General features: G+C 38.8%; 1 protein-coding gene across 1 annotated transcript in view; it reads right to left on the reverse strand.

The window, feature by feature from the left end:
• Positions 1–24,215, reverse strand: part of LOC306902970 (adhesion G-protein coupled receptor G7-like) — a gene marked incomplete at both ends in the record, with an annotated part of 93,216 nt that overhangs the window by 703 nt on the left and 68,298 nt on the right. Inside the window, 3 exons of the mRNA XM_079471890.1 lie at positions 68–149; positions 237–565; positions 835–947. Of these exons, the coding sequence (XP_079328016.1) occupies positions 68–149; positions 237–565; positions 835–947 (524 nt within the window). The remainder of the gene's footprint in view (positions 1–67; positions 150–236; positions 566–834; positions 948–24,215) is intronic.

The following is a 24,215-nucleotide window of genomic DNA, read 5'->3' on the forward strand; positions in this document are numbered from 1 at the left end:
ACAAAACGGATGAAATCACTTTTTTTAAATGGTTGAATTGAAGAGAATGACTGTACAGTCCACTTACAATTCTTCTTGTCTATAGCCTAAAGGGTCTTTGAAGCTGTAAGTGGTGCCCAGTGAGATGCCAACAAGAAGAGCAGGCAGACCTAAGACATGAAATGAAAAACTTAAGTTGAGAGGATCTCAATGATTCTCGGTCAAGTTGACACACTTAAGAGTTAAATGTAACCTACCCCAGCCGGCTGAAATTGCAAAGGGAAGGAAACCCGCTGGGGGACCATTTAAGGCATTTCTAATGAGGAAGAACACGTGAGCGGCATACATGATGTTCCAGGTAAAGGTGGCGAGCAGGAAGTATTGAAGCAGAGCTGTGACTGGTGTACATGGACCATCATCCACCTCCTGATAGAAATCTGAAGCAGGAACCACGTTCTTCAATGATTTTGACTGATTCTTGTACTGGACGGGATTGTTGACTCCAAACATGAAGATCAGGAAGAAGACCGTCATGCACACACAGATGTTTACTAAGAGCACGGTGGAATTGGTTCCTCTTGATTTCCTATCGAGAAAGTGGGTCATGTACATTTAAATAACTATTGTTATTATTCCATTTAAAAGCTAGCTTTAGGGGTTTACAAAACATCTTTATTTTCAAAAAGTACAGTATTAGACATGGGATCAGGGCGATAGCATGCTATTCAGATAGAAGTCAATATAAGATCATTTTCATCTCTGCTTGAACTTTTGCTTTAAGGGTTTTCCTTTAAATTACGAGTTGAATGAATAAAAAATGTCTCGTAAACTTGAATTGGCATTATCTGTACATACCTGGTCTGAATTTGATAAAGTACAGTGAGCACCAATCCCACAAGAGACATACTGCATCCGAGAATGCTAATCCAGTTTAACGCCTCAGAATATTGATAATCTGCTTTGAAGCTCTGCAGGAAACATTAATGAAGTTTTGAGTTTTGCATTTATTTTTCTCCATCTAATAGTGGCTTGTAGAACTGGTCAGTCCAAGTCTCAGAAAGTATTTGTTGCAGGGAGGTAGATGAGTAGATGATAAACTAACCGTTAGAACTGCAAAGTTGGTGGTGTGGTTGCATTTACACTCCACGTCTCCAGAGGGAGTCAGTATTTTATGGCATCCCTCTGTGCTCCAGTCTCTCTCAGTGTAGTCCCAAAACACACATGCAGAGCTCTGATGCGTTTAGTAAGAAAACTCTCAAATTTCGGCGAACCATCAGCACTACGGGTGAGCATTGTTAAGTGCCTCAGTGATCATGCCTCTAGTAAGTGCAAAAGTTCAATTGGCTTTTTTTCATATTTGTTGATCTATCTTGAAATGGATAGCCTGTAGTGCCTCTCCTTTATGGTTGTCGATGTATGGCGAAGTGTTTGAATAATTACGTTGTTGATCGTAATCCTATGTGTATCCTGAAGCACAACGCAATCGTTCCCTATGGGGCCGGATGTAACAGCCTGGCCAAGATTTTAGCAGAAGTACGTCATCGACCCGTGTGTCTATACCCTATTGTCTTTTGATTAAAGTCACTGCTAGATATCATAAAGACATGTGACAGTGGTCCATGTGGTCATTTACCTTTGGCATGATGTTGAATTGGATATGATCAAGCATTTGTTTGTCCGTGAGACTGGCTGACACCACTCTTCTCTTGGTGCCTTTTTGCATATTAAAGCTTTTCGACTTGAAAAAGTTATCATTTTTATACATCACCACTCCAATACCTACATTTTGGTTCTCTACAGAGAGAAAAAGAGGCAGGTGTAATAAAACCAGTGTTTCTTAGTTATGTCCTTGAGATGGTTTTCAAAATAACTGCAAGAACAACAGAATAATTTATGATACCCCAGTTTTCCTGAGCATCTTTTTGCAGGTGAAGAGTTAACTGGATCTCAGCGGGATATCCTGAAGTGGATCTTGTGTAAGCAGCGTCTGTGCCCAGACCTAAAAACGTCCCTGGAAGTCCTAGAGAAATGCAACATATACAATATAATATTCATTGTACTGTATTTGCAAAAGAGTTTCTGTAAAAACGTCTTTCTAACATCAACAATTATAAAGAGGCAGATGTACACTTTAAATACTCTAAAAAAAGATGACTTTTCATCCCACACTGTAAAATTACTGTAATTTTATGGAATGTTACAGTTTTATTTCACAAACTTGTCACATATTTTTGAAATGCGGTAAAAATGTGAAATTACCGAAATACACTGTAAATTTACATGAGTGTAAAATAACATGTAAATATCATAACATAAATGTTATTTTATGTTTTTTTGTTGGTGCCCCAGCTGACGGAATAATGCCAAGGGTTTTTAAAGTTTTTTCATTGCATGCATGTTGGTTAAATTTGTAGACAGAACCAACCTTCTGTATGAATGAACCTATGCTAATTTGTTTGAACCCGATCATGGCTTAAAACAACCCATTATGTATTACCCACTGGTTCGTTCTGTCCATATAACAACCATGAGTTGAAATCAAGCCAACATCACCATCTCTTGCAGAATCTTGGAATTTTTTAAAACTAAAAGAGAACAACCTTAAAATATATATTTTTTAGGCTATGTATCTACCTGTTGGTGTGTAGAATTGCACTTGTGGCGTCCCGCTCGGCACTTTAATGTATTGTATTTCCAGGTTTGGCTGCACCAGGCCACCAGATGTCGTATCGTTCATACTCATGCCCAAAGCAAAATCCTCCAAAGTCTTAGTAAGACTGTAAATATAAAATGCAAAGGTGAAAACACATTTTTCTATCCTGACTAAAATTAGTTACTGCTTGAGTTATTCTCCCTCACAAAACACAGACATGGCAATGTGTGTTTTGTGTCACAGTTCTGCAGTTACAATTGTTAAACAATTGTTTATTAACACATTTTCATTTGGGTCATGGGTATTTGTATGTAAATACTTCTCAATAGCTGTGTAAGAGTCTTCAGAGTATTGGTTATGAGCAGCGTCCATCAGTTGACTAATGGTGGTCACCACTGCCAATGCAATCGTCTACACAATAAAAATAAAAATTTAAATTGTAAGATTATATATATATTGTTACATTTTTTTTACAATCCATGCGAAGGAAAACTTTAGGAGGAACATATTTATGTTGACAAGCATATTAAAGGGGAGGTCTGATGGAATTTCACTTCCTGAAATTTTGTTATACTATATAGTAGTGGTGCACTAAAACTACTTTAGCTAGAGAAATTATTATAAGTATGTCACGTGGCACAAACATGCAGCATGGAGGCCGCCATTAGCATTTGGGGAATAGTTGCTAATTCCTAGACTGAATGCGCAATAAGCATGTGTGTAACATAAAGTGCCACTATTTGTGATCGCTGGTACTAAAATGATATACTTCTATAGTATAATTCAGTAAAATTAATAATTTCTTGCCTTATTTAACAGATTGGAGGACAACAGTCTGCGGGCAATAGTAGCAGCTGAGGTGATGTTCTCGTGGGTTAGTTGTTCTGGTTTGGATGTAAGCATCCGTACACTGGAAGCAATGAACCAGTTCTTGTCCACAGTGGTGCCAGATGCCTAAATAAAACAAACAAAATGTGAAAATCAAGCTAAGAGTTTTGTGGATACCTGTATCTAACTCATTTCTTAAAATGGTAATAATAATAATAATAATAATAATAGGGAATGAGTTGTGGCTAGAAGGGATAAAGCTAAGGCCCAAAATCTTGCCAGGCGAGCGCTGTTTTCAAATGAATTCTACCCTTAAACCTAAAATATTGCAGTATACCTTCTAGCCCTAGCCGAAGGAATGATGACTTACATTGACTATGTCTTGAAGGTTCTCCAGTGTCCAGACACAGTTAAGTCGAAGTTCACCAAAAGAGCGAGTTGAATTCAAACAGACAGCTGATACCATCGGGAGACTATCTAAACAACACAGAGAAACACAACAGGGATTAAAAAGGTTTATGTACATTTGTGTTATATGTAAAAAACTGAAGAACATTAGATACCATTGATTGTTCCTTGAGGACATGTCTGTGTTGAATAAGTAAGTTGACCAACGACAGAAAGTGGAAATGTGAAACCATTTACTGTTTCCGCTTGACAGAAATTACCTGCAACAATTTGATAAATTGTTTAGAATTTTCTTGAAAGAAATACACATTAATAAGCAAGCAATGACCTGTATATGAGTCGTTCTTAAAAAGATGAACCACACGACACATCAAAAATATTCATTATCTCGAAAGTTTCTCTAGAACATCAATGGGATTAAAGAGAGAAAAACTGAAACATTTATCTAAAGCGATTTACAAAGAGTTCAGGGAGCGATCAAGCATTGCTTTCATGTTATTGTGAAATAATCTTACTTATATTACAGGTATCCCCAGTCCATTCATCAGGACAGAGACAGACACCAGTGTCTGACAAAACCCCTTCCAGGCACTGTAAGGTGGGCTGGGGTGCTGTTGAGGCCAGGTCGAGGGTGGTCACATTGGATGATGTCGATTGTGTAGTTGTAGCAGGTGACGGGCTGAGCAAATTGCTTTGTGTGGTTGACATGTTGGATAAATTAAGCACTGTGCTGGCCGTGATGTTAAACCATGTAGTATTTTGGCCCTCTTTCGTAACGGACTCATTTCCTACGTTAAATGTAGTGAGTGTTATGTTGTCTCCGTCGGTCGTAGCGGACCCATATTCTGTGTCTGTTGTGTTATAACTTGAGGTTGTCATAACCTGTGCTGATGTTGTTATAATATTATAGTGACATCGGATTTGAAAAAGCTGTTGAAATAAAGGATTTAGATCATTGCTGGGTTTATTAAACCGGCTGTGTGTACATTATCCAATTCATACTATATAGACGACTTCGCAAGATGTAAACACTGGTCCAGAGGCACTTCCATGGATGAATTTCTGAGTATTTTTTTTTAATTAAAAATTTCTGTGTATTGTTTTTAAAAATTTTTAATTCATAATGAAATCGTTTATCGTTTTGTTTGTTATAAATGTTCTGATGGTTGTATGTTGTAGTGTTAAGTTTGTGGATTTTTTGTGTCAGTATTATTTAGTCATAAAAAAAGCTGGTGCTGTCACTAGCAGCAACTTTTAGCGGCGGTAACACCGGCAAGCTAGTTGTAGCTGGAGCGCTTTCATCACTCCTCTTCGTTTGTTTTGTAAATCCAAATTGATTGAGGTTTGACGACTTTCTTTTTGACATTCTTATTAGTATCCACAAAGTGTTCCAAAAAACGAAAGTATGTTTTGAACTTGAAGTCAAGCGAACATTCAAATACCAACTCAGTGAGAAGTTCAAGTGGTGACGTAAACGTAGTAATTTCAGAGCGAATAAACATACAACATTGACACATTTTTTATATCATCATTTTTTTCAGGAACCTTAATGTACAGAAAATCAAAATCTATATGCGACAAAAAATGGACAGTATTTAAGAGCTCCCCCTAAATGTCTCAAAGTAGGCTTTCAGGGGAGCCCAGGTCCTTTTCAGGGGAGCCGAGCTCCCCTTAGCTCCCCCGTAATTCAAACCCTGGTCCTGCATCATGAAGCGGATGCGCGTAGATGTTTGCGCTCCTTCCCCAAAGTTTCCATCTGGAAAAACAATGGAGTCTTTGGTCTAAATGAGATGTGGCTTTCATCGTCTTTCTTTAACTCTTTCTTGAACAGCGGACGTCTGACTTTCTGCTGTTCCATCTCCTCTTCCATCTTTGCCTCCTGGTGGATCTGGGTGATAGTCTTGGGACCCAGATTTGACCTCCGTGGAACCCATAGATTCTGGAAAAAGAATAATACTGTATGTTAATGCTGTGATTAAAACATATTTTTGAATATTGGCAAAATAAAAATCTCACACAACTCACAAGTCTCAGGTCCATGACGTCCTGCATCATGAAGCGGATGCGCGTAGATGTTTTGCGCTCCTTCACCAAAGTTTCCATCTGGTGAATGTACTCGTCCATTTTAATCTGAATGTGAAAAACACAAGAGTCAAAAACATCCACAAGCATCAATCAATTAATCGGTATGCTGTTTTGCTGACACACAACCAAACACATGAACCCTTACCTTTCTTTCCCCAGCGTCGAGTTCTTTGCCCACTGTGGTGAGAAGCTTGCAGAGGCACTCGAGTATCTCATCATCATGTTGGTTCAATGAGTTGGTGAGACACTCGTGTATGATGGTCTCCTTCAACATCTTATGATGCTGAATGTTTTTTTTTTGAGTACTGAAACACTAACTGGTGCAGCCTCCATCTTCTTCTGTTTGATGGTGAAGCCGTCCTCTTTCACTTGGTCTTTGTCAAACTGCTTCAAGCAGAATCGGAGCAGAATTGACTTGAAGGACGAATATGATTTGGATGACTGTTTCGAGGGGACTTTAAACTACAAACACAGAAAACTAAAATAACTTAAACTCCAGTATGACATTTTCAGCTGGATCCACATAGTCAAAGGCTATTTAATGCAGTAGTATTTGAAACATAACTCACGTTTGCCATATTCCTGCACATACTGGCGTACGTGACAGAGAAGCTGTGTCACGAAATGGTTTTGACAGAACCCAGATGCAGGCAGACGAGGGGTTAAATACAAATGTTTATTAAATAAAACACCCGCAATGGGGAAAAACAAGCACAAAAAACCCTAGCAAACAAAAACTAGAAACAAACACTTCCCACGAGGGGGACAAAACAAGGTCTATATAAAAGAGAAATAATAATTCCACAAACTGTAACAGGAACTATATAAAGGGAGACACTAACGAGGAGTGATTACATGGGGAGAGTGGTGACAGGTGATTGGAATGAAACCATAACGAGTGAAACAACTACCAGGTCAAGTCAAGTCAAGTCAGCTTTATTTATATAGCGCTTTTTACAATTTTCATTGTTACAAAGCAGCTGTACAAGAAAAAATGACTATAAGTAAAACATAAAAGGTTATGGAATTCAAAACACAGGTCAAATATCAGACACACAATAAATTCCTATATGCAGTGTTAATTAAATAAGACTACCAAATTCTAGCAGCCCCCCCGGCCAGGCAAAACAGTGCAAAACAGTATGCAAACGGTGGCGAGGAACCCAAAACTCCATTGGAGGAGAAAAAAAACCTCGGAGGGAAACCAAGCCTAACCAGGGGATTCCAGTTCCCCTCTGGCAAAAACTGCAGCCTCTGCACAAGCTCAACAGTGCTTGCACAACAAGGCAAAAATAAAACAATTAGATTTAAAATTATCATTAATAATCTAATAGTGGCTGAAGTTTTGTAGGGACGTCACTTCCTTCCTCCAGCATTTGTCAGGTCTAGGAATGGATTGCGCCCTGCCCGCTCCGGTAACCTTGGAACAATGAGACAAGACTGGCTGAGAGTAGAGTACTGTTCTGCACTCTTTGATGCAACAAATGCATTAGTTGTTATTGGAAGTGTCCCTGGTTCCGGTTGATCTAACTAGTGCAGCCTATATCTTTGAAATACATATATTATGATAATGTAGTGTAGTGTATGCAAGATTAAAAAGATGCGTCTTTAGTCTAGATTTAAACTGACAGAGTGTGTCCGCCTCCCGGATATTGCAGGGAAGACTGTTCCAAAGTTTAGGCGCTAGATAAGAAAAGGATCTGCCGCCTGCACTTGATTTTGAAATTCTAGGTATTACCAACTGACCTGACGCCTGAGAGCGTAGTGCACGTGATGGACTATAATACGTAAGAAGTTCTCTCAAGGAGTGAGGAGCTAAACCATGCAAGGCTTTATAGGTAATAAGCAAGATTTTAAAATTTATGCGATGCTTTATAGGTAACCAGTGCAAGGTTGACAGAACCGGGCTAATATGCTCATACTTTTTTGTACGTGTAAGAACTCGAGCTGCCGCATTTTGGACCAGTTGGAGTTTTTGTAATAGGCCTGCAGGGCAACCACCTAATAGTGCATTACAGTAATCTAGTCTTGATGTCATAAAGGCATGTATAAGCTTCTCCGCATCTGATGATGACAGCATATGACGTAATTTAGCTATATTTTTAAGATGGAAAAACGCAATCTTACAGGTGTTGGCGACCTGGTTCTCAAATGACAGAGTACTATCGAATATAAAGCCAAGATTCTTAGCTGAAGATGAGGGTTTTATGGAACATCCATCAATAGTTAAGCAGTATTCTTGGTTGTTACGTAGGGCGGTTTTCGGTCCGATAAGTAACACTTCAGTTTTGTCCGAGTTCAGTAATAAAAAATTGCTACTCATCCACTTTTTTATATCGACTATGCATTCCACTATTCGATGAAATTGCTGTGTTTCGTGAGGCTTCGAGGAAATATAAAGTTGCGTATCATCAGCATAGCAGTGAAAGCTTATTCCGTGTCGCTTTATTATATCTCCTAGGGGTAACATGTATAATGCGAAGAGCATAGGCCCTAGTACTGAGCCCTGTGGTACACCGTACTGGACTTGCGATTTGGGTGATACCTCATTGTTTATTTTTACATATTGGAAACGGTCGCATAAATAAGATCTAAGCCATTTCAAAGCTATTTCCTTAATACCAACATCATTTTCAAGTCAATGTAGGAGCATGCTGTGGTCAATGGTGTTGAATGCAGCACTAAGATCTAGCAGCACCAATAAGTAGATACAACCTCGGTCAGACGCCATAAGCAGATCATTTGTAACTCTAATCAGAGCAGTCTCTGTACTGTGATGTGCTCTAAATCCAGACTGGAAATCTTCAATAATCTCATTCCTTTGGAGGAAGGAGCATATTTGAATTGAGACTACTTTTTCCAGAACTTTAGATAAGAAAGGTAGATTCGAAATAGGTCTATAGTTAACTAGTTCTCCAGGGTCCAGATGGGGTTTTTTGACAGGGGGCCTTATAACAGCCACCTTATATGCTTTAGGCACATGTCCTAATGTCAGAGACGAGTTAATAATGCTAAGTAGAGGATCTATAATTTCTGGGAGCATCTCTTTCAGAAGATTTGTAGGTATAGGGTCTAGCATGCATGTAGTCGATTTAGATGATCTAATGATTTTCGATAGTTCATCGTGATCTATAGTAGAAAATAAACATTATTTCTCCTTAGGGGTGCTGCAGTAAGTCATATGTTCAGCGGGTTTCGCATCTGGTTGCATAGTTATAATTTTCTCTCGAATATCTTGGATTTTATTTGTGAAATAGTTCATAAAATCATCACTGCTATGCTGGTATACAAAATCAGAAGTCGCTGACGATTTATTTTTGGTTAATTTAGCCACTGTATCAAATAAAAACCTAGGGTTATTTTGGTTTTCTTCTATTAATGATGAAATGTAGGCGGATCGAGACGTTTTTAGGGCTTTCCTGTATTTTTTTCTACTATCCTTCCAGGCAGTACGAAATACCTCTAATTTAGTCTTCTTAAAGTTGCGCTCCATTTTTCGTGCCGCTTTCTTTAGAGCCTGGGTGTGTTCATTTTTCCACGGTGTCGGTCTGTCATTTTTAATCTTCTTTAAGTGCAAGGGAGCAACTATGTCTAGCGTTTCCGAGAAGGTGACATTAATATTTTCAATGGTAAAGTCAAGATCATCAACGTTATTACTCATGCTAGAGATTTGAGACAATTCAGGCAAATTATCAAGAAACGCACCTTTTGTAGTCGAAGTTATTTTTCTACAATATTTGTAACTTGGAGTTTGATTTGCCACCATTGGGTATTGAAGCAAGCATGATACCAGATAATGATCTGAGATGTCTTCGCTCTGCTGAAGGATTTTAACATCGACCACGTTTATACCGTAAGACAAAATTAAATCTAAAGTATGATTACGAAGGTGAGTAGGTCCTGACACATGTTGACTAACGCCCATGGAGTTAAGAGTGTCTTTAAAAGCCATTCCTAAAGCATCTGTATCATTATCTACATGAATGTTAAAGTCCCCAGCAACAAGGACTCTGTCTGCAGACAGTACTAGTTCTGATAAGAACCCACCAAATTCTTTAATAAAATCTGTGTGGTGCCCTGGAGGCCTATATACAATAGCCAGAATAAATTTTAAAGATGTTTTGTCCTTAGTATTAGGTATTGATGCATCAAGTACCATGACTTCAAAAGAATTGTATTTAGGATTAGACTTCTGGGAAATGCTAAAAGAGTTACGGTATAGTGCAGCAACACCTCCCCCTCTGACTTTTAGGCGAGGCTCGTGTTTATAATAATAATCTTGGGGGACAGACTCATTTAAAGCAATATAATCATCTGGCTTTAGCCATGTTTCTGTGAGACAGAGCATGTCTATTTTATGATCTGTTATCATATCATTAACAAAAAGTGCTTTATTAGAGAGAGATCTAATATTTAGCAATCCGAGTCGTAACAGTTGATTATCTGTATTATGTTCATGTTTAGTTAGTTTAACGTTAACTAAATTACCTTTGAGAGGTTTACGCTTTATTTTATGTTTACTAATCCGGGGGACAGACACAGTCTCTATTTTATGATGTTTGGGAGAAAGTATTATCGCATGTTGTGTATTTAATGTGTTCTGCAACGTGAGACGGCAAGCAGACCGTTGGTTAAGCCATTCAGTCTGCTCCCTGACCTGGGCCCCAGTGAGTCAAGTTTTAGCATTAAGACTATGTGCCATATTTCTAGAGAGTAGAGAAGCTTCAGCCCAAGAGGGGGGGGAGACCATCTCTTTTCAACAGGTCAGGTCTGCCCTAAAAACTCTTCCAGTTATTTATAAAAACAATATCATTCTGCAGGCACCACTCAGACAACCAGCCATGTAGTGATGATACTCTGCTATGTATCTCATCACCACGATAAGTGGGGAGGGGGCCAGAGAATATTACAGTTTCTGACATCGTGCTTGCGAGCTCACACACCTCTTTAATATTATCTCTAGTGATCTCCGATTGACGGAGTCGAACATCATTTGTGCCGACGTGAATAACAATCTTACTGAATTTACGATTAGCCTTAGCCAGCACATTTAAATTTGACTTGATGTCAGGCGCTCTGGCTCCCGGTAAACATTTGACTATGGTGGCTGGTGCCTCTATGTTAACGTTCCGAACAATAGAATCACCGATAACTAGGGCACTTTCAGCAGGTTTCTCAGTCGGTGCGTCGCTGAGCGGGGCAAACCTGTTCGAGACTGTAGTCGGAACGTTTGAGTGATGTTTTGACCTGCGACTACACCGTCTCACAGTCACAAAGTTTCCCAGCTGCGGGGGTAGTTCAACCGGAACCGAACTGTGCGCGCTAATATTGCTCGCATCCAAAGTGTTTTCTAAGCTCCTTACATTCTTACTATCCTCAGATAAAGATTGGATGCGAGACTCTAATACTGTGATCTTCTCTGTCAGCCTAGCTATTTCCCTGCATTTATCGCATGTAAAGCCCTCGCCGCTGACAGAGAAGGCTAAGCTAAACATATGACATGAGGTGCAAGTGACAATAATAAGAGAAGAAGCCATAACTCACCGGGTTTGAAGAGTAATTCCAACTTACCAAGGTTGCTCGATGAATCTTAGTATATACGCTTTAGAGAGAAACCGTTAGCACACAAGACAGCTAGAAGGCGAGATGATATTTAGCAGTGTAAACAGAAAGCCCGCTAGCACGCTTGTGCTATGCTAACGGCGCTGAGTGTTTTGGTTTAAGATTTTCAAGTAAATAACCAGGAGAGGTTATTGAGATATCAGGATAAGTTAGCAACGACAGTGATAATTAACAATGTATGCTATGAATAAAATACACTAATATGAAAGAAGTGCAAGTTAAGTGATACAACAACCTGATTCCGTGTTGTATTAGAGGGGAGAGGTGAAGCACGTTTACTCGCACGTCCAGCCCGGAAGGATTAGGTGATGGGAATAAAATCCTAACGAAGGTGAAACACAAAACAGACGATGGGAATGAAACCCTTATTAAAGTGAAACACCAAACAGACGATGGGAATGAAACCCTAATGAAATTACAGGAGACACGAGGGTGGGGCTGAGAGACATAACAGGAAGACACGTGGCATCAAGTAACAACATAAAGCCACATGTCTCCACACATAACACAACAGAAACCCGAAAAACGTGGCAATGTCATGACTCTGCCCAGGGAGCTAGAAAGCTCGAGACAGGAAGGACAGAGTCCTAACAAGCTGGGCTCAGAGATGGCTTTCTCATGCACCAGCTCTACGACACGCCTGAGACGCTCCATCGTGTCGATCTGCAGCTCATTCACCTTCACCATCAGCTGGTCGAACTTCTCGGGGGTCAATCTGTTGAGGATGCTCCTGAAGCTCCGCAGAAGTTCCTACATAAAACAAACATTAAACATTATTTCAAGATACAAATGAATTCAATGAACCAAAAGCTGAATGAGATGCAAATTTGAGTTAAAGTAATTAAACACACCTCAGTTTTCTTGTGCTCTGAAACTTGACTGCTTGTCTCCTCTTTCTTGACGCTGGGCCTCCAAGCATCAGCCGACTTGTTCAGCTGGACGTCTTTATCCAGCTGAACGTTGATAATTTTGCGTGCAGGTAGTCGACGCACTTCTTTGTCCTGAGAAATGAGACCGAATAATTTAACTCGGGATAACTTGAACTAGAGCTTCTAAATACACATCACTTTTGTTTATGAGTTAAACAACTATAATCCTGTTTTCAGTTTAAAGTATCCGTAAAGAAGAGATTTTAAATGGATGTTTCACACAAAAATATTATTGAATGATGTTCAAGATATTGAAATATACAATTTCACTAATAATTATTTTCATTCAGTTTTCTAGGAAATAATAGCTTTTAAAAACTATTAGAATAGTAAAGATGGCGGCAAGTGGGCTGTGCGTGCTGGAGGAGCTGGAAGCTTTATGAGTATATAACTGAATGGATTGAAGAGTCCAAGCGGCTGCTGTTTGAAAAGTGTCCGTCTTCAATGCGCTGCGTAAAGCACAAAGGGTCTTAGAAAGACATCAATATCATAAAAGCCTGAGAGTTTTTAATGAGTGCAGAGAAAATATTCCCATATGAAAATATCTGGATGAGCTCCCTCCTGTTGGATTTGAGCATGTGGACGCATCTGGTTGCTCAGCAGATTACAGCAGCTGAGTAGGGAGGAGCCGGTCTGAGAGCGACTCTGGAAACTCAGACCAGGAAGAATGAGAACGTGAGGGTGGTGGCGGCTGTGGAGCATCGGTTGTCTGCCTTGGAAAGGCGGCGCGTACCACCAGGCCAAGCCTATGGAGACGCTGGTCAACAAGCCTACGAAGTGGCCCCTGTACTACTGACGGAGACTGAAATGGCACCGGTGCGCTTATGTTGAAGCTGGATGTTCGCCGCCTTGTTGTAAACAAGCTTTTAGAAACTTAGGATATATTGTTTGTGCAGGAGACTTTCTTATCCAAACAGAAAAGCTGAACTGTTTACATGAAGACATCTATGGGGCAGGGGAGTCTACCACAGACTCTAGTACCAGGATAATCCGTGGCAGAATTTCAGGAGGTGTTGCGGTGTTATGGCGGAAAAAGTATGACCATCTGATTAAAGTGGTCAGGCTGAATGATGACTGGGCTATAGGGCTGGATTATGGCTGGATTATGTTGTGAGGATAAAAAGTTAACAATATTGAACATACATACACCATATGAATGCTCTGATAATGAATTTGAGTACCTCAATAGGCTGGCATATGTTATGGCATATATACAAGATAATGCTTCTAGCTTTTCAATGCGGATCTCTCAGATAATAGGTCCTTGTTTGCTACTCACCTAAAGCATTTTTGCTCAGAAAAGGTTTCTCTCGGGTTTCTCTCGCCAGTGAAGCACTTTTATTAAACGACAGCTACACGTACATTAGTGAGGCGTGGCATACCACCTCCTGATTAGATCATTGCATATGTACCAGTGATGCTCATGGTTCTATTGTATCCATTTGGATCAACTATTTGCTATTTCGGATCATGTGCCCTTCTCTTTGGTGGAGAATGTGGGCAAAATACCATCTCTTAAGTGTATGAGCAATGAGACGCAAGTTGGAAAGATTAAGTGGTCCACCACAACGAAAGAGGAAATTGGTACATATACTGCCCAGACTGAAACCAGGCAGAGTAATATTGAGCTGCCTAAAAGTGCTGTAACCTGTAATGATATTAACTGTCAGAATCTGCAGCACAGAGTCGAACTGTGCACATTGTATGATAAGATTGCAGACTCTCTCCTTGTCCCAAGTCAACCTCTGTATAATATGAAGATATATAAAGCTAAACCAGGCTGGAATAAATATGTGTAGCAGTCACATGCTGAGGCCAGAAGGGCCCTTAATGCTTGGGATGAATCAGGCAGACCCAAGTGTGGTCGTGTTTTTGAGTATATGAAGAAAGCAAAGGCAAACTTTAAATATGCCCTACGGTTTATTAAAAGTAGTGAGAACACTCTTAAGGCTGACTTATTGGTGAGGAAACTGCAAAGCAATAGCCCTACAGACTTCTGGAAATAAATGAAAACATGAACAGCAATAAACTGCTCCTACCAACACACATTGATGGTGTGAATGGAGCAGAAGAGATTGCAGAGATGTGGCAAAAACATTACTTTGAGATTTTCAATGCTGTGAAGAGTAATTATTTTATTGCTGACAAAATTGAGAGGAGTGAAGATCTGATTGTCACTCCACAAGAAGTCTTTGAGATAGTAATGCAGGCATGTAGTGCAGACGAGTTATCTGCTGAACATCTAAAATATGCTAGCAGTAAACTGTATCCCTTGCTCGCCATTTTGACAGGCTTTCTAATACCTTACCTGACCGATTATTGTCTGTCATTTTGGTTCCAATTTTAAAAAAGAAAACCGGTTAAATTAACAGGAAAGACAATTATAGACCTATAGCTCTGGCTAGCACTTTGTCTAAGGTACTGGAAAGGTCCATTCTGAATAAGATGGAAGAGTTTTTTCTGACTTCCGATTACCAGTTTGGCTTTAAACCCAAACATGGAACAGATATTTGCATTTTTGCTTTGAAAGAAATCTTGGATCTGTACAATAGAAATAATCCAACAATTTTTATGTGTTTAATTGATGCCTTAAAGGCCTTTGACTATGTAAACCATGATACATTTTTCTCTAAGTTGTATAAGATAGGTGCTCCAAAATGTCTAGTGAGAATTCTGTTTATTTGGTATGGCCATCAATTAATGTCTGTAAAATGGGGAAATTGTTTATCTGCATCTTTTTGTGTGTCAAATGGAGTAAGACAGGGCAGCATTCTATCTCAGTTTTTATTTAATGTATATATGGACAAATTGTCAAGGGTTTTAAATGATTGTGGAACGGGCTGTAGGGTCGCCAACAGTACCATTAACCACCTTATGACCTTGCTATTTTTTGTCAATATAGCGCAGGGTTACAAGAGCTGTTGCATGTGTGCTCAAAGTATGGAACAGACTTTGACATAAGATACAACTCAAAGAAAAGTATTATTTTTTTGATACATGATTTCTTTCAAAATCTTAAATTACACAAACTGACGACGGATGAAGCCCCTGCGTTAGTAGAACCAATTAGAAAAGAGGAGGTGAAAGAAACAATTATTAGCTTAGATGCTGAGAAAGCATTTGATCGGGTAGATAGGAAATTTTTAGAACAAACATTAACAGAGATGGACTTCAATGAAAAATGTACCTTCTGGTTTCGGCTGTTGTACAAGAATCCCAAATCAAAAATGTGAATTATTGGACATTGCTCTGACTTTTTTGATATAGAGAGAGGTGTAAAACAGAGGGATTATTTGGTCAGATTGTAAACTAAAAGTCTTAAACCAAAATTAAAAGTCTACATTTGAAACTAAAATTCCAAGTCGAAAATGAATTTGATATATAGGATTGTGCATTTTGTATGTATGATTGGGCATTTAATAATTTAGCCATTTAGGATTGAGGATTTGGGGATTTAGGATTGGGAATTTGAGGATTAAGGATTGGGCATTTTGTATGTATGATTGGGCATTTAATCATTTAGCCATTTAGGTTTGAGGATTTGGGGATTTAGGATTGGGAATTTGAGGATTAGGCATTTGAGGATTGAGGAGTGTATGCAAATTAGAAGGCGTGGCCCGAATACTGGAGGATGGGTTTGAAATGGCTGGTACGCAGTGGCACCTTATGTGCGCTCTATTGTGAAATCCATACCAATACATATTATGTTAGTAATGCATGCATGTACACTTTTTCACGCATACATATAAACTCAATGCGTGCAAACAAACCTAAACGACACTCGCACATTCATACAAACTCTGCACACACACATCTATAAAACACTCGCACATACATACAAACTCTGCACACACACATCTATAAAACACTCGCACATACATACAAACTCTGCACACACACATCTATAAAACACTCGCACATACATACAAACTCTGCACACACACATCTATAAAACACTCGCACATACATACAAACTCTGCACACACACATCTATAAAACACTCGCACATACATACAAACTCTGCACACACACATCTATAAAACACTCGCACATACATACAAACTCTGCACACACACATCTATAAAACACTCGCACATACATACAAACTCTGCACACACACATCTATAAAACACTCGCACATACATACAAACTCTGCACACACACATCTATAAAACACTCGCACATACATACAAACTCTGCACACACACATCTATAAAACACTCGCACATACATACAAACTCTGCACACACACATCTATAAAACACTCGCACATACATACAAACTCTGCACACACACATCTATAAAACACTCGCACATACATACAAACTCTGCACACACACATCTATAAAACACTCGCACATACATACAAACTCTGCACACACACATCTATAAAACACTCGCACATACATACAAACTCTGCACACACACATCTATAAAACACTCGCACATACATACAAACTCTGCACACACACATCTATAAAACACTCGCACATACATACAAACTCTGCACACACACATCTATAAAACACTCGCACATACATACAAACTCTGCACACACACATCTATAAAACACTCGCACATACATACAAACTCTGCACACACACATCTATAAAACACTCGCACATACATACAAACTCTGCACATTAGACATGACATTAGAGCGCACATGTTTTCCATATGTGCTTGCTTGAACATCCAATACTATACATGTATATGTGAGCAATGTATACGTTTGTATGCACGCTTTTATCTATGTATTCATAAGCGCAGTTTGATTTAAACCCTATACGCCGCCTCATAGTCCTCCATCCAGCCACTCACTCGGTCAGTTTGGTTTCATAACAGTGAGTGTGCTCTTTAGCACTGGGAGCTCTCTCTGCTGTCCATAAGGTGCCTCTGCGCACCAGCCATTTCAAACCCACCCTCCAGTATTTGGGCCACGCCTTCTAATTTGCATACACTCCTCAAGCCTCAAATGCCCAATCCTCAAACCTTAAATTCCCAATCCTATATGGCTAAATTATTAAACGGCCACTCTTACATACAAAATGCCCAATCCAACATACCAAATTCATTTTCGACTTGGACTTTTACTTTTACATTTACATTTATTCATTTTGGCAGACGCTTTTATCCAAAGCGACTTACAAGTATTTTGTTGTTTATTTTTTTACAGTGGCACATTACTGCAGAGCAATCAGGGGTAAGGTGCCTTGCTCAGGGGCACTGAGATTCGATCCGGCAACCTTCTGATCACTAGCCCAACCCTCTAAGCACGAGGCCACCGCTTTTAGTATTAAATTTTAGTTAACAATCTGACCCAATAATCCCTCCATATAAAACAGGGTGATTCTCTCTCACCCATTCTCTTTGCTCTCAGTATCGAGCCTCTAGCGGAGGCAATACGACAGGATGTCCAGATAGAGGGAGTTGAGGATGGGGGGGGCAACATCCCATTACTTCAATACGTCGACTAATGTAATGTCTAAAAGATTATGGAGACATTTCTGGATACAAAATTAATCAAAACAAATCAGAGGCAATGATGATATCAGGAAAATGGCCCAAACGACTAAACGAGATGGTGTCATTTCACTGCTCTAAACAGGGATTTAGGTACTTGGGGATTACTATCACACCTGAAACTACAAGACTTTGAGGAAACTATAATAAACTAATTCATCAAATAAGGAGGGTAATAAGGTAATAAGGAGGGATCTAGTTTGTTGGGAAGTTCTTCCTTTATCTCTGTTTGGCAGAGTTGAGACCGTAAGGATGAACCTGCTCCCACGTTTCCTATTTATATTCCAGTCGTTGCCCATAACAATTTCCACTTTTAATATGTTAACAAATTCATTTCTCAATTCATATGGCAACACAAAGGACCCAGAATTAAACTTAACACTTCATCTGGCTAAGGATAAAGAAGGTTATTTCAAATGTTGTAAAAGTAACATCTGCTGCTCTATGCTGGAGACAATGTGGTAAAGCAGGTGACCATACACATATATTTTGGAAATGTCCAGTAATCCCTGCATTTTGGAAAAATATTAAAGAAGAGGAAATACAGAAATTGTAAAAAGGGAAATTCCCTCAAATGTACGTTTTTTCTTACTGGGTGTTATATCAGTTGATGCTTTCAATGCTGACCAAAGATATATTTTACGTGTATTACTACTAATTGCCAAAAAAACATTACTGAGTCTGTGAAATCACCAACTGTAACTGAATGGAAACAGAGACTAAAACAGATGTATATGATGGAAATAATGACTGCAGCAATACAATTGATAACTGACCTTTTTAATCAGATGGCATATGGTTAAAGAATATTTGAATCTATAAATTAAAATAGCCATATATCTATTTATTTATCTTTTTATTTATCTATTTATCAGTTTCTTTATCTTTTTATTTATATATTTATCTATCTATCTATCTCTATCTATTTATTTATTTATCTATTTGTTTATTTATTTATCTATTTATTTATTTGTCTATTTATCTATTTATCTGTTTATTTATTTATCTTTTTATTTATCTATCTATTTATTCATCTGTTTATTTATTTGTCTTTTTATTTATCTATCTATCTATTTATTTATCTGTTTATTTATTTATCTTTTTATTTATCTATTTATCTGTTTATCTATTTATCTGTTTATTTATCTTTTTATTTATATATTTATCTATCTATCTATCTATCTCTATCTATTTATTTATTTATTTATCTATTTGTTTATTCATTTATTTATTTATCTATTTATTTATTTGTCTATTTATCTATTTATCTGTTTGTTTATTTATCTTTTTATTTATCTATCTATCTATCTATTTATTTATCTGTTTATTTATTTGTCTTTTTATTTATCTATCTATCTATCTATCTATTTATTTAGTTATCTATTTATTTATTTATTTCTTTATTTGTCTATTTATTTATTTATTTATTTATGTATCTATTTATTTATCTATCTGTTTATTTTTTTTCCACTATATACTTTACATCATTATATGGCTGTTTATAATTGTATCATGTCTGTTGTGAAGTGAAGATTCATATTAGGTGCATCAAAATATATATATATATACCGATTATTATTATTATTATTTGTATTATTCTTGTTATTTTATCACTTGTCTCAGATAATGTCCCTTGTGTTCTGTTTTGTGAAAAATATAAATAAAACGTTTCTATTTGATTGATTCATGTCAATGTGAATATACAAACCACTAGATTTTTGTGCTCCGTGTCCAGAAGGTTCTCTGTGGTCTCTGATTGTTCTTCCACAACATACTCTTCGGATTGGGATGAGGATGAGGCTGATGATGGGATCTGGGAAAGTGGAAGCTCTCTTCCCCCAAACCAAAATCTTCAGATAGGGCTGGAGATGTGGTCTGGGGCAGCTCTGGTAGTTTTCCCTTTTTCTTTGGTGCCGGGGAGACGAACCATGGAGTCTTTGGTCTAAATGAGATGTGGCTTTCATCGTCTTTCTTTAACTCTTTCTTGAACAGCGGACGTCTGACTTTCCGCTGTTCCATCTCCTCTTCCATCTTTGCCTCCTGGTGGATCTGGGTGATAGTCTTGGGACCCAGATTTGCCCTCCGTGGAACCCATAGATTCTGGAAAAAGAATAATACTGTATGTTAATGCTGTGATTAAAACATATTTTGAATATTGACAAAATAAAAATCTCACACAACTCACAAGTCTCAGGTCCATGACGTCCTGCATCATGAAGCGGATGCGCATAGATGTTTTGCGCTCCTTCACCAAAGTTTCCATCTGGTTAATGTACTCGTCCATTTTAATCTGAATGTGAAAAACACAAGAGTCAAAAACATCCACAAGCATCAATCAATTCATCGGTATGCTGTTTTGCTGACACACAACCAAACACATGAACCCTTACCTTTCTTTCCCCAGCGTCGAGTTCTTTGCCCACTGTGGTGAGCAGCTTGCAGAGGCACTCGAGTGTCTCATCATCATGTTGGTTCAATGAGTTGGTGAGACACTCGTGTATGATGGTCTCCTTCAACATCTTCAGTTTGTAGAGCTCCCCGATGAAGTTGACGTTTCCAATGGAGCATCTTCTAGCTTTCGCCCTGGCCTCTGCAAGCTCTTGTCTCAGTTTTTCCTGTTCGCCAGCCTGAAGGAAAGCAAGAAATATAAAATGAATTTCTACTATAATTTCATAAAAATACTGTGAAAAACTGTTTATCTAATACCTACAGCACCTTTAGAAGGTTTCTAATATAGCTTTTAATTATTAGTCTTTACATTTGAAGAAAACTTTGAATGTTTTTTTTGGAGTACTGAAACACTTACTGGTGCAGCCTCCATCTCCTTCTGTTTGATGGTGAAGCCGTCCTCTTTTACTCGGTCATTGTCAAACTGCTTCAAGCAGAATCGGAGCAGAATTGACTTGAAGGACGAATATGTTTTGGATGACTGTTTCGAGGGGACTTTCAACTACAAACACAGAAAACAAAAATAACTTAAACTCCCATCTGAAATCTTCAGCTGGATCTACATATGTAAGTCAAAGGCTATTTAATGCAGTAGTATTTGAAACATAACTCACGTTTGCCATATTCCTGCACATACTGGCGTACGTGACAGAGAAGCTGGGCTCAGAGATGGCTTTCTCATGCACCAGCTCTACGACACGCCTGAGACGCTCCATCGTGTCGATCTGCAGCTCATTCACCTTCACCATAAGCTGGTCGAACTTCTCGGGGGTCAATCTGTTGAGGATGCTCCTGAAGCTCCGCAGAAGTTCCTACATAAAACAAACATTAAACATTATTTCAAGATACAAATGAATTCAATGAACCAAAAGCTGAATGAGATGCAAATTTGAGTTAAAGTAATTAAACACACCTCAGTTTTCTTGTGCTCTGAAACTTGACTGCTTGTCTCCTCTTTCTTGACGCTGGGCCTCCAAGCATCAGCCGACTTGTTCAGCTGGACGTCTTTATCCAGCTGAATGTTGATAATTTTGCGTGCAGGTAGTCGACGCACTTCTTTGTCCTGAGAAATGAGACCGAATAATTTAACTCGGGATAACTTGAACTAGAGCTTCTAAATACACATCACTTTTGTTTATGAGTTAAACGACTATAATCCTGTTTTCAGTTTAAAGTATCCGTAAAGAGATTTTAAATGGATGTTTCACACAAAAATATCATTGAATGATGTTCAAGATATTGGAATATACAATTTCACTAATAATTATTTTCATTCCGTTTTCTAGGAAATAAAAGCTTTTTAGAAACTATTCTATAATAGCAGCAAATACATATTTCATCTGCTAGAAATAAATAAACCTCAACAAATGACGACTGTAATGTGTATGTGATTCAAGTCAATGTGAATATACACACCTCTAGAGTTCTGTACTCTGTGTCCTGGAGGATCTCTGTGGTCTCTTGTTGTTCTTTCACAACAGACTCTTCAGATTGGGATGAGGATGAGGCTGATGGTGTGATCTGGGACAGTGGAAGCTCTGGGGTCTCTTCCCCCAAACCAGAATCCTCAGATAGGGCTGGAGATGTATTCTGGGGCAGCTCTGGTTGTTTTCCCTTTTTCTTTGGTGCCGGGGAGACGAACCATGGAGTCTTTGGTCTAAATGAGATGTGGCTTTCATCGTCTTTCTTTAACTCTTTCTTGAACAGCGGACGTCTGACTTTCTGCTGTCCCATCTCCTCTTCCATCTTTGCCTCCTGGTGGATCTGGGTGATAGTCTTGGGACCCAGATTTGCCCTCCGTGGAACCCATAGATTCTGGAAAAAGAATAATACTGTATGTTAATGCTGTGATTAAAACATATTTTTGAATATTGGCAAAATAAAAATCTCACACAACTCACAAGTCTCAAGTCCATGACGTCCTGCATCATGAAGCGGATGCGCGTAGATGTTTTGCGCTCCTTCACCAAAGTTTCCATCTGGTGAATGTATTCGTCCATTTTAATCTGAATGTGAAAAACACAAGAGTCAAAAACATCCACAAGCATCAATCAATTCATCGGTATGCTGTTTTGCTGACACACAACCAAACACATGAACCCTTACCTTTCTTTCCCCAGCGTCGAGTTCTTTGCCCACTGTGGTGAGCAGCTTGCAGAGGCACTCGAGTGTCTCATCATCATGTTGGTTCAATGAGTTGGTGAGACACTTGTGTATGATGGTCTCCTTCAACATCTTCAGTTTGTAGAGCTCCCCGATGAAGTTGACGTTTCCAATGGAGCATCTTCTAGCTTTCGCCCTGGCCTCTGCAAGCTCTTGTCTCAGTTTTTCCTGTTCGCCAGCCTGAAGGAAAGCAAGAAATATAAAATTAATTTCTCGATAATTTCATAAAATAACCCTTTTGAAGAAAACTTTATGAATTTTTTTGGAGTACTGAAACACTTACTGGTGCAGCCTCCATCTCCTTCTGTTTGATGGTGAAGCCGTCCTCCTTCACTTGGTCATTGTCAAACTGCTCCAAGCAGAATCGGAGCAGAATTGACTTGAAGGACGAATATGTTTTGGATGACTGTTTCGAGGGGACTTTAAACTACAAACACAGAAAACAAAAATAACTTAAACTCCCATCTGAAATCTTCAGCTGGATCTACATATGTAAGTCAAAGGCTATTTAATGCAGTAGTATTTGAAACATAACTCACGTTTGCCATATTCCTGCACATACTGGCGTACGTGACAGAGAAGCTGGGCTCAGAGATGGCTTTCTCATGCACCAGCTCTACGACACGCCTGAGACGCTCCATCGTGTCGATCTGCAGCTCATTCACCTTCACCATCAGCTGGTCGAACTTCTCGGGGGTCAATCTGTTGAGGATGCTCCTGAAGCTCCGCAGAAGTTCCTACATAAAACAAACATTAAACATTATTTCAAGATACAAATGAATTCAATGAACCAAAAGCTGAATGAGATGCAAATTTGAGTTAAAGTAATTAAACACACCTCAGTTTTCTTGTGCTCTGAAACTTGACTGCTTGTCTCCTCTTTCTTGACGCTGGGCCTCCAAGCATCAGCCGACTTGTTCAGCTGGACGTCTTTATCCAGCTGAATGTTGATAATTTTGCGTGCAGGTAGTCGACGCACTTCTTTGTCCTGAGAAATGAGACCGAATAATTTAACTCGGGATAACTTGAACTAGAGCTTCTAAATACACATCACTTTTGTTTATGAGTTAAACGACTATAATCCTGTTTTCAGTTTAAAGTATCCGTAAAGAAGAGATTTTAAATGGATGTTTCACACAAAAATATCATTGAATGATGTTCAAGATATTGGAATATACAATTTCACTAATAATTATTTTCATTCCGTTTTCTAGGAAATAAAAGCTTTTTAGAAACTATTCTATAATAGCAGCAAATACATATTTCATCTGCTAGAAATAAATAAACCTCAACAAATGACGACTGTAATGTGTATGTGATTCAAGTCAATGTGAATATACACACCTCTAGAGTTCTGTACTCGGTGTCCTGGAGGATCTCTGTGGTCTCTTGTTGTTCTTTCACAACAGACTCTTCAGATTGGGATGAGGATGAGGCTGATGGTGTGATCTGGGACAGTGGAAGCTCTGGGGTCTCTTCCCCCAAACCAGAATCCTCAGATAGGGCTGGAGATGTATTCTGGGGCAGCTCTGGTTGTTTTCCCTTTTTCTTTGGTGCCGGGGAGACGAACCATGGAG

Source organism: Barbatula barbatula, assembly GCF_947034865.1.
Source record: "Barbatula barbatula genome assembly, chromosome: 13".
Taxonomy (NCBI): domain Eukaryota; kingdom Metazoa; phylum Chordata; class Actinopteri; order Cypriniformes; family Nemacheilidae; genus Barbatula; species Barbatula barbatula.